The 12,585-nt window shown below is 40.9% G+C and overlaps 1 protein-coding gene across 6 annotated transcripts in view; it reads right to left on the reverse strand.

Annotated features, from left to right (window-relative positions):
* Positions 1–12,585, reverse strand: part of GPNMB (glycoprotein nmb) — a 39,045-nt gene that overhangs the window by 6,450 nt on the left and 20,010 nt on the right. For 5 of the 6 annotated variants that reach the window (XM_070369735.1, XM_070369734.1, XM_070369733.1 and 2 more), the window contains exon 9: positions 11,723–11,937. In XM_070369735.1, coding sequence (XP_070225836.1) covers positions 11,723–11,937 — 215 coding nt within the window. Of the gene's footprint in view, positions 1–6,450; positions 7,507–7,946; positions 8,041–11,722; positions 11,938–12,585 lie in introns of those variants that run through there. The other variant, XM_005901255.3, reaches the window with a different exon arrangement.

Consider the following 12,585-nt stretch of genomic DNA (forward strand, 5'->3'; position numbering starts at 1 on the left):
CCTCACTTTGTAGGTGAGGGGAAGTAAATTTGGGGTATTAGTCACCAACAGTCACTATGAATCCAATCAGAAATATCTTTAAGTTTGAGGGCACTCCAAAATAAATGAATCATGCAACTCAGTGTCAAAAAACCAAATAACTGAATCAAAAAATGGGCAGATCTAAACAGATCTTTCTTCAAAAAAGACATACAAATGGCCCAAAAAACACATGAAAAGATGCTGAACATCACTGATTACTAGAGAAATGCAAATCACAACCCTCCCTAATCCCATGCATCCCTCCACCAATGAGACAAACACCACCCTAAATTTGATGTGTACCATTACCATTCATGTTTCTATTCGTTACTTTATATGTAAGCATAAACAATTTATAGTATTGTTTTAAATGTTTAAAACGTTTACCTAAATATTATCATACTGTGCCAATGGTTTATGGTTGACATATCTCTGTTCTCTTCATTTGCATCTCCCCAGTTACTAGTATGGTTGAACATCTTTTCATCTGTGCATCAACATTTGGATTTCCTGTAGATTGTCTACTCACAAGCCATTGTCAATTTTTTATAATGAGTTGTCTTTATTTTAAATTTTCTTTTTAGAAGTTATTCTACTTCACTTAAAAAACAAGTGAAAGTCAAGTTAGAAAGTTAAGTCGCTCAGTTGTGTCCGACTCTTTGCAACCCTGTAGACTGTAGCCCACCAGGCTCATCCATGGGATTCTCCAGGTAAGAATACTGGAGTGGGTTGCCGTTTCCTTCTCCAGGGTATCTTCCCGACCCACGGATTGAACCCAGGTCTCTCACATTGCAGGCAGACGCTTTAACCTCTTTAACCTCTTGGGCTTTAATCAGGAAGCCCAAGAAAGGCTTCCCTGACCGGGAAACGAACCCGGGCCACGGCGGTGAGAGCGCCGAATCCTAGTAGTATTTCATAAAAAACAATGAAATAATGCCATTTGCAGCAACATGGACGGACCTACGGATTATGATACTAAGTGAAGGAAGTCAGAAAAAGAAAGATGAATGTCATATGATAACACATGTGGAATCTAAAAACATGGCACAAGTGAACTTATTTACAAAACAGAAACAGACTCACAGACATAGAAAATAAACTTACAGTTATCAAAGGGGAAAGTCAGGCAGTGAGGGATAAATTAGGAGTTTGGGGTTAACATACACACACTACTATATATAAAAAGGATAGTCAACAAGGACCTACTGCACAGCACAGGGAACTCCACTCGATATTCTGTAATAACCTATATGGGAAAAGAGTCTGAAAAAGAACAGATACATGTGTACGTTTAGCTGAATCATTTTTCTGTACACCTGAAATTAATGTAGCATTGCAAATCAATTATACACCAATATACTGATAAAATAAAAATGCTTTGAAAGGCGATGCTTGAAAACTACTAAAGAATACATACAGCATGAAGATAGAATATAAAGAAGAAGAATAAAACAAATCTATCCGTCAGCTTAAGCAATGAGTTGCTCTGAGTACTGCTCCACTACCTACCCGCCCTGTTTTTCCTCCCCAGAGGCAACCACTGTGCTGAGGTTCATACAACAATTCTTTTGCCTTCTTTCCCATAGGTTTATTACATAGGTTTTTATGCAGTCCTATATTGCTTAGTTTTCCATGCTTTTGAAAACTTTATGTAAATTGTATCAGATTGCATGTATTCTTTTACAATTTTTTTTCTGTCAATATTACATTGCAAGTCTTTCCTTTGGGTATTTATAGCTGTGGGTTTATTCGTTTTCACTGATGATTAGCATTCCACTGTACGTCACAACTGCTTCAGCCATTCTACACTGGAGGGACGTTTACGTTGCTCTGAACATTCTTGTCCGCGTTGCCTGGAACACCTGTGGTTTTCTCTGGGGCATTCTACAGCAAAGAGTGAGACTACTGGCCCCTAGCTTTGTGCATCTTCACCTTCACCAGGTAAGGCCAGATTGCTCCCCACTGCACTGGTCCAATTTAAATTCTCAACAGCAAAGTACAAGTGATCCTGGGTTCTCACGTTTGCCAATATTTGATTTTGTCAGATTTTTTTCATTGCCAGTCTTGTGGGTGGGATACAAATCTGTTTGTGTAATGATTTGCATTTCCCTAACAATTCTTTATGTAATCTGGGTACTAATCTTATATCAGTTACATGTATTGCAAATAATCTTCTTTCACTCTGTACCTTTCAATTTTCAATTAACTTTATTGAGGTATATTTCTGCAAAAGGGTTTCCCAGGTGGCTTAGTGGTAAAGAATCCACCTGCAATGGAGAAGACGTGGGTTCAGTCCCTGAGTCAGGAAGATCCCCTAGAGAAGGAAATGGCAACCCACTCCAGTATTGCCTGGGAAATCCCATGGACAGAGAAACCTGATGGGCTACAGTCCATGGGAGCAAAAAAGAGCTGGACTCGACTCAGCGACTAAACAACAACAAATTTCTACAAAATAAACAACCATTTTAAACCTACAATTTGCTATCTGACAAATGGATACAGTTGTCTAACCACTAAAATCATGCCATAAAATGTCTCCCTTGCCCCTCAAATCTCCCTCATGTCCCCAGTCGCTCTCCTTCCCCAACCTCCAGTGTCAGGCAAGCACAGATTTGCTTTCAGTCACTATAGTCATGTCTTTCTTGGGATATCATACAAACAGACTCATTCAGTGTATCTGACTGTTGCATTTAGCATAATATTAGCTTTTGAAAATCATCCATATTCTTCCACCTCTCAACAGTTTATTCCTTATCGTCAAGTAGTATTTCATTGTATGGATACACTACAATTTATCCATTTACCAGTTGACAGAAATTTAGGCAGTTTCTAGTTTGTAGCTATTACAAATAACATTATTATGAACACTTACATAAAAGTCATTGTGTGAACATATGTCTTCATTTCTCTTGGGTAAATACCCAGGAGTAGAAGAGCCATGTGATACGGTATACTGTATATTTAATTTTATAAGGAACCATGCAGCTGTTTTTCAAAAGGCTGAATTGTTTCCCTTCTTGCACTTTCATTAGTGGAGACTGAGAATTCTGTAGGTTTTTAGACAAGAATTTTATGGCATCTTTTTCACACAGTACTTTAAAATTGTGACATAATTTGATATATCAATCATTTTCTTTACAGTTGGTGTTTTGGGGATTTACAAAATCCTTTATCACTTGGTTATTCATATTGTGATTCTATTTGTAATTTCTCTTGCAAGGATTATCAGATTTTTTTTTCTTCAGGAGGGCCTTTTTTGATATTTTCCCATAGAAGTTTATAGGCAATGTACACTTAACTATGATCGATAATACAGTGTGTGTTGTCATTACAGAATAATGTGACATGAGATTGAGGGTAAGAGCTCAAAGTGCTCAGTTTAGAAATGTACGTTTCATGGAACTGAAATTCTCTTAAGAATTCTGTTTTCTCAGTTCAGTTCAGAATGGAGTTCAGGAGTGCTTTGCAACACAGATCAGCATATTTTTTTGATCAAGGACTACATAGTCCATATTTTGGGCTGTGCAGACCAGACCATCTCTGTTCCGACTACTCAACACTGTTGTTGGAGTGCCAAGGCCATTGCTGACAATGCAAGAATGGATGACTGTGGCTGTGTGCCAAGAAAATTTTATTTACGGACACTGAAATTAGAACTTCATACAACTGTTATGTGAAACAAATATCATGTTCTTTTTTTCAAACATTAAAAGATATAAAAACCAGATTTGGTTTGTGTGCCATAGAAAAACAGGCAGAGAGGCAGAGTTGGCCAACCCTGGCTTTAGAACACATCTTCCTGACATCACCACGAGGTGAGTGGCTAACATCACCCTCACCACTTCATGCAGTAGAGCGTGAGAACCTGAGAGCTCATCCAGATTAGTTTTCCTCTCCTCCTCCATTTCACAGAGGAGCTTTTGGTGCCTGACTTCAGGCCATACAGCTTGTGAGTGACAGTGTCAGGCTGGAGCCTGGGTGTCTTGATTTAAGTCCTACCTACCTTCCCCCACTCAGTTCCAAAAATCAAAATTTAAGATTTCATCCACAGCCACAAAGTCCTTCTGCTATTTCTCATCAGCAGTTCATCATTTTTTTTTTTCACTTTAAAGGAATTTATTCTAATAAATACCTTAAAATTAAGGATTCAGTAAGCTCAAGTTATACAGAGAATTAAACTTAAATACAAAATACCATTAAGGCATCTACATTCCAAAAGGCCTATGAAGATCTCCAGAGCAAATTTTATTCCAGAATTTTGAGGACAAAAAGGAAAGGCAATTCTGTTGTGAGTAACAAAGGAATCAGATTAGATGAGTCTGCAGATTAGATGAGGCCAATGTGGTGGACTTCAGGATGCGGGGACTTCAGGCCAGAGGGTAGGGCTCTCACTGCAGTAAGAATTCAAACTCTGAGAAAGCAGAGTCCTTGTTTCCTGTTCATGGCTCTCTCGCCTTCAGACCAGAGCCTGGGACATAGTGGCACTTGGTAAATGATGGTTGAAGGATCAAAATCAGGTTGTAAGGGGTGATTCCTGGGAAGCAGTCTCTGAATTTTTAGGTTATCTATTCCAGCAGCTTTTGGACCACTCTGAAAAAACTTGAAATGACTTCCCACCTCCCAAAGGCCCCATTAGAAGGTGGGCACCTTCACCCCTTGGATAGCTATCTTCTCATCGTAGCCTGTCGCATAGATTTGGAGTTATCACACATTCTGGATATAATGAATGCATTTAAAGTATTGCCTTCTAAACTGTTAAACAATTGAAAATTCAACGAGGGCAACCAATGTTTATGAATGAGTCGGAAGTGTTTAAAATGCAGACATTTATAAAGAGTCTGAGGAGTAAGAAATTCCCAGAATAATTTATTACCTACACATTTCAATTTTGTCCGGAAGTTCTAATTCTCAGCAGACATTAATCAAGCCATTTCACTCTCTTTTAGGTTACTTCTCCCATTTCACAGATAGCAATTCGGCGGAAGTTAAATGACTTGTTGCCAAGGTCACACAGAGAATATAAATCTAAATAATTCACGGTTTCAGTTCTCTCTCCTGCCATTTGTTAGATTGAAACCAAGGGAGGTTTCCTGAGGATTTCAACCTGCTTCCCTGGTGACAGACTGTATATTTGCTGCTCTCTGCTGCCCTCTGTTGATAGGAGAAGGCAAGAGTGGATCTCAAGACCACTGTTTTCTCCAAGTTAGGTCTGGGAGCAGCTGTACCAACATCACATGGGAACTGTTAAGAAACAGAATTTATGGGGCCTGGACCCATAATTTTGGGGGGTTGGGATCAGTAGTCTGTGTTTAATAAACCTATAAGTGATTCTGCTGCAACTTGATATTACTTTTCTGCTTCAGGTATGAATGTCCTGGCCTCCTAGTTATCATAAAAATGGCAAGCCCCTTCACACTGCTTCCCACATGTAGTATCCATACCGTTATGCCATATACACAGTACTTTTCATGTCCATTCATTCTTCCAGAGCAGCCTGCAGGAGCCCTGTGAAGTTCCCTGGTGGCTCAGATGATGAAGAGTCCTCCTGCAATGTGGGAGACCTGGGTTCAATCCCTGGGTTGGGAAGATCCCCTGGAGAAGGGTATGGCAACCCACTCTGGTATTCTTGCCTGGAGAATTCCTATGGACAGAGGAGCCTGGCGGGCTACAGTCCATGAGGTCACAGAGTCCAAAATGACTGAGCAACTAAGCATAGGAAGCACAGCACACCAAGTCCTTAAGAAAATCTTCACCCATTCTTAAGAAAATTAACAACAATTCTCTAGTATCATTTGGCATCCAGAGTGTACTCAAATTTCCCTCAGTTGCCCCAAAGAATGTCTTTCATGGCTGGTTTTTTTTTTTTTTTAATATTAGGATGTAATCTAGGTTACTAAACTGCTTTTGGTTATTGTGTCTCTATATTCTTTTAGCCTAGAATATAGGTCCACAAATTACAGCCCATAGGCCAAATCTGGCCCGCCACCTGCTTTTGTCAATATGCTCAGGCTGGAACAAAGCCATGCCCTTTTCATTTATGTATATGATGGCATTTCTGCTACAGCACTGGAGTTGAGTAGTTGCAACAGACACCATATGGCCCATGAAGCCTAAAATAGTTACTACTTGGCCCTTTACAGAAAATGATTGCTGACCTAGAACTATCCTCTCACATTTATTTTTATTACAATACTGACTATTCAAACAAAGACTCAGAACAACTGCTTGTAGAAAATCTTCTTTTAGATTGGTGTAATTATATATATATAAAATTCATCAAAATTTCATATATTGTATTCATATACTTAAAAACATAAAATACTCGGAAATTATCAGCATTCCCTGGGACAAAGTTAAACAACTTTTTATGTGTTAAAAGTATACAGGAAAATTGAAAGGCAAACAAAAATTAGAAAAATAATCCCAAGGTCTGGTCTCTTCTCATACTTTATTTTTCAGGAAGGAAAAAGGAATGTCACGACTGACACAGGGTAGTTTCAGTTACAAATTAAAGTAAAATCCTTACTTATCAAGTTTCTCATTTGAATAGGGAAATGGGTAGGGAAACCAGAAAGACTTCTTTCTTTGGGAAATCATAACACATCATCTCAACTATGAGTGCCAGAGTCTACAGAAATTCAGGTATGTCCACAAGATTGTCAACAGGAGTACAGAGCCATGTGCCTGTGCCACATAAATGTCCATGGGAAAAATGAATGAACGAGTACTGACCCTTTACACATTTGGACTGGGCAGGCGGTCATGATAATATTCACACATTTATTAGCCTAGTCTTTTTTTTTTTCAGTATAGCAAGCATGCACAGCTTACTAAAAGCTGACCTGTTCTGTTGGGAGCTCATGCATGTTCATTGACACAGGATTCAGGGAGCTTGGATCATGACCTTCAGAATAGGAATTCACTGGTTTTATGTATACGGTTATATGGAAAGCTAGAACATGTCCAGCCTCTCTTTCCAGTTAACTTAGGTCAGACTCTAATGAATAGTACCTTCTCCTGCTACTCTGAATACAGCATATCTATCCTACTGCTTACCTAAGACATTGTAAGTGAAACATAAATCATCATGAAAGGAAGCTCTATTAATTGGCTTTATCAGTTATATAACATGGAAAAGAATTAAACTACATGCAACCTCAGCCATGTCCCTAAAATGTCATTTAACCTATAAAAATTAAAAAAAAATTGGACCTCCCTCACACAATCTATATTTTACATTAATCTTTTTAGAAAGTTATCATCATCCACTCTAGCAAGCTGACATAAATGGTGCCGAGGATGAGCTGTTGGTCAGAAGTAAGGCTGAAGATTCAAAGAATTCCTGGTTGGTTCTTGAGCAGTGGATCTTTTTCCTGGTTTCCGGGGAAGAACAGGGTCTTTGCATGATTGAGGAAAACATTCAGGCCTTTGCCTCTGATCACGATCCCAGGGCTGTTTTCTATTGGTTTGTATTCCTTGTGTTTTCTGAAAGCAATGTGTTGGACAGATTAAAAAAAGATCTCCAGCTGGAAAAGGTTGCTTTCTACAAATCTTTCACAAGTCAAGTGCAGAATCGTTCATTCCATTTAACTTATGGCTTTTAAGACAGTGTTGTCTTATGAGAATACATTTTCTCTTCTTTATGCAAGAAATGTGCCTGCTTACTATAACTTGAGATTATATGTTAAGCATTAAACTGACGATCTGGTAAAGTTATTGACATTTGGTAGCATTTTTAGGGATTAAAAAAAACCACAGCAAAATTAATAGGCTAGTTTGCTATTCATCATTCAGTAGAAGATTTTCTTCCCACACACAAAATGTTTCAAAGCAGAAAAGGGAAAACAGCCCACTTGTGCAGAAATATGCCATTTATTTTTGACAATATACTCTAGTGATTTAAAGTGTTAGAACCAGCAACTTACTTGTACATCAAAAAGGCAATCACAGTGACGAGTATGGCCAAGCAGCCAAGGGAGACCAGGATACCATTTGCCGTTCTTAAAAGGGAAGCTGGGTCTTAAAACAGAAGCGAGGTCATATTAGTGACAGCTTCCACCTAGAGGACATGCTGCTTATAATGTAATTAAATCAATGAGGAAGGGAGCAAACAGAAGATATATGGCTCCTCTGAGCTTTCAGTAATCTTTCCCTTTACATAATACATAGTCTTCAGGGAAGCTTATCTTTCATTTAGAGAATGAGTTAGCACGTCTGGAACACTGTGTTAAGGGCTTAGAAGATGTCATGTCCTGAAGACACCTGCTCTGGTCTGAGTTAACCCAGCCACGCCCATGCAGCAAAGGGCTTCATGAACTTTCTGCCCACTTCTCTGGCCTCATCTTCCACTGCCTACCTTCCAGCTGGGATAAAGATCCATCCTCCCCATGCTCTTTCAGATTTCCATGCCCTCTGCTGGGAATGCTCATCACCAGCATCTAACCCTTTGCAACGCCTTCCAGACACGCATGAGGGCACTGGGTCATGCCTTCCTTTGTCATGTCTCTCCTAGTCACCCTTCCTTTGCCTCCACCACATTGTATTCACAATTATTTCTTTGGATTATGTCTTCTTTGTTCTCCCAGAACCCAGCAAATCAACTAGTCTTGTCTCTGCCATCAAAGTATAAGCAAAGTTGGTCTCTTTTCCCTCTGTCTTCTCCGCCACCATCATAGTTCCAGCCACCAGCCCTCTCTCTTGTGAGGACATCTTCATCATCTGCTCACTTGCACTGTTACCTTCCAATAATCCTGGCTTCACTCAGCAGTCTGAATGATCATCTAAAAGTGCTAATCAGATCACACTTCAACCCTGCCAGCAGTTCCCCTTACACACAGAATAAACCCAAACTCTGTCAGTGGCACATAAAGATCTAGATGAGCTGTTCATTCTTGAAATGCAGGTCTCAGTTCAAAGGAGGCCCTTTGCCAAGTGGGTGCCACCAAGTTGGCAGCACTTTCCTGACCTCCCAATCTAGAGAGTCCACCTCTGTCTCCTCTCTTCCATGCTTGTCACTCTCCATGCCTTGTTTCATTGTCTTCACAATATCATTTTATTTGTTTATTCCCTGTTTCTGCTCACTAAAGCGGGGATCTTCCTTACCTTGTTCCCACTCTATCTAGAACTGTCTGTGTGGTGCCTGGAGCTGTGCTGGGCATGGAGTGGATACCCGATGAATATTTGTTGAAAATATCCCAGGTGATTCATGAACATTCAGTGAATCAATGATTAAAAGTCATTTCAGCTAAAAGTCTATGGGCTTGGCTTCAAACAATGATCAACTTTTGAAATTCTGACTCTGAAACCCAAGTCATCAGTTTACAATTTCCATTGAATTAAAAGCTCTCTTTCCTTTCTTTTTTGGATTTTAAAAATGGCTCAGGGAGGGACTTTCTTGGTGGTCCAGTGGTTAAGAATCCACCTGCCAATGCAGGGGACACGGGTTCGATCTTTGGTCCAGGAAGATCCCACATGCCACAGAACAACCAAGTCCATGCCCCACAACTACTGAACCCACACTCTAGAGCCTGTGCTCTGAGAAGCCACTGCAGTGAGAAGCCTGAGTACCACAGCAGACTATCCACCACTTGCCTCAACTAGAGAAAGCTCATGCACGCGGTAACTAAGACTCAGAGCAACCATAAATAAATAAATAGAACGGCTCAGGGACTTCCCTGCTGGTACAGTGGCTAAGGCTTCATGCTCCCAATGCAGGGGACCCCAATTTGATCCCTGGTCAGGGAACTAGATCCCATTTGCCACAATTAAAGATCCTGCATGCCACAACTAAGACCCGGTGCAGCCAAATAAATAAATTAAAAAAAAAAAAACAGTTCAGGTCACACCTAAAGTTATCGCTAACTACAATAAGTATTAAAGGAAAGCAAATATCCAAGCATCTAATCCAGGTAAGAGAATGGTGATTTGCCAGAACTGAGGAAGCTTCATGGACTAGGTTAAGACTCTAAAAGGCAGTTTTAAAAGCAGCTGCGGCAGCACAAGAAGAATGACCCCAGCAGCTCCCAAAAGTGACGGCATAGGAGATCCACATTCAGTAGGATACAGAGGCCCTGGCTACCTCTTTTTGACCTGCTCCCCAGTCCTGCACCCCAAGCCCCATGTATCCTGCCTTCAAGGAAGCAGGATACGTTTGCATCCCTTTTTTTTTTTAATGTACACCTTGGCTCTTACCAACAATAAACGCTCAAGCAAATAATTATATGCATTATTACATATGCTTTTCTTGCAATGAGGTTAAAGCTGCCTTTTATACCGTTAATGAGTAAATATATATTTAAGTATATTTCACTTTATAAGATAGACTCCAAGACCAAAAGAATTATTTGTGAGTTAGTCATTAGATTATACCCGACAATACTCAAATTAGGGAGCGAAGTGGGAACTCCTCTGGTGGTCCAGTAGCTAAGACTCCATGCTCCCAGTGCAAGGGGCCTGGGTTCGATCCCTGGTCAGGGAACTAGATCCCACATGCCACAGGTGAAGAACCGCATGCCGCAGCTAAAAATCCCACGTACCGCCACAAAGATTAAAGCTCCTGTGTGCCACAACTAAGACTCGGCAGAGCCAAATAAACGAATAAATAATTAAAGAGCAAAATACACGCTCCAATGTGCACACAATTTTACCTGTCCCTTCTGTTCCACCATGAAGCACTTCTTTTAAGAAGTAAAGGAATATTTTACAACATAGCCAGTTACATGTGAAATTCAGTTAGGGTCACCAGGTAGAGACCCTAGGGGTTAGGGAAAATAAACAGCCACCAGTGAGCGGGAATTTCTCAGTGAAATTCCTTCATCCACTTTGTCAACATTTTATCCCTCTGAGGTTAAGGGGACAAGGAGTAGTCTGTCTGCTGAACATTTAAGGACTGGGTAATCGGGTTTGTTTCCGTCTCAGTGTAATGCTTGGTAGACTTTGGGAAAGAAAAGAAGGGTCCATGGTAACTTAGAAGAGAGCCAAGAGTCCACCTGGTTTCTCATTTCTCTTCTTGGCTTCATGTCTCCCCTTTGTTATAGTTTAATTGGAGAACATTGTTATTTTTTGATGCTCGGCTTTACACTTTCCCTTTGAAATACAAACCTATCCAAGCATTCAGTGACCACATCCCATTATTACTTGTCCACGATCATAGCTGATTTTTTTCATCAAAAGGCTTTTCTTGGACTTCCCTGTGGTCCTGGTGGTTAAGAATCCTCCTGCCAATTTAGGGGACACAGGTTTGATCCCTGGCCTAGGAAGATTCCACATGACACAGAGCAACTAAGCCCATGCACCACAGCTACTGAAGCCCGAGTGCCTAGAGCCTGCACTCCACAAGAAATGAAGTCACTGCAATGAGTAGCCTTCACACTGAAACTAGAGAGTAGCCCCCACTCACCACAACTAGAGAAAAGCCCGTACAGCAACAAAGACCCAGCACAGCCATAAATAAATAAATAAATAAATTTAAAGGTTTTCCTTTGGCCATTATTTCATACGTTCTCTCTCTCTCATCCCTTCCCTAAGTAGATTTGCTATTGTATTGTAATATCATTTTTCAAATCCACATTAATGACAGTTCAATGAATTTTACACTGAAATAAAGCTAAACATTAAGAGTGAAGTGTTGAATAGCTTTAGTATCAGACATATGCTTTATCTGCAACATGAAATGTTCGTACAACCATAAAACAAAACTTACCTCTGCTGTTGATAGAGACGAGGGTGCTCGTGAGGGCCAGACTTGCATCATTCCCCAGAGTGAGGTTCATACAGTATGTCCCAGACCCACTGAAGGCTCTCCTCACCGTCAGCAAGCACGTGTCACCCAGCTCCATGGCCACGGGGTCGCAGACTGGGTTCTGGGTGATCTGGCAGCTGGGGTCAGAGATGATGGTGCAGACCTCTGTGGGGATGCTGGGGGGTATGAATGACATCCAGAGGGAGAGAGAGGGGAGTGTGATCTCAGTTTAATAGGAAAACATAATTACACTTCTGTGAAACTGAATCCCACCTTAGTCTTACTCAAACTGTATGATGTGAAGCTGTCACATACAATTTACTCTTAAACAAACCTGGGTGTGTGTGAGCCACTGTTTCCTCTATATGCTCAGGAAGGTGAGGCCCTAGGACAGGAGGAGGAGGAAATTATTTCCCCCAAGGCAAGGGGCTGCTGGGAACTTGCCTCTCCTCTTTGGCTCCCTAGAGACTCAAAGATGCAGGTGGCTTAGGTGTTAGGCTAAGGTAGTACTAAATGCCAGTCGGCCCTGTGTGGGCCTGTGCAGATATCTGACTACAGTAGCAGCAGCAACCAGAGCTGTTCACGCAGCACCTGCTGTGTGCAAGGCTCCGAGTTTCAGAGAAGTGACACGGCCTTGTCTATTCCTCTCAACAACCTGACGAGGCAAGTAATAGTAGCCTAATGCAGCAGGTGACAAACCAGTTCTGGGAGGAGAGCTCACTGGCCTCCGGTCACAAAAGCAGATAGAGGTGGAGCTGGGATTTGCATAAAAGATATTTGACAGCTGTCCCTGTAACCATTCGGCTCCCACGCATTACTGTCTT

Source organism: Bos mutus, chromosome 4 (assembly GCF_027580195.1).
Source record: "Bos mutus isolate GX-2022 chromosome 4, NWIPB_WYAK_1.1, whole genome shotgun sequence".
NCBI lineage: Eukaryota > Metazoa > Chordata > Mammalia > Artiodactyla > Bovidae > Bos > Bos mutus.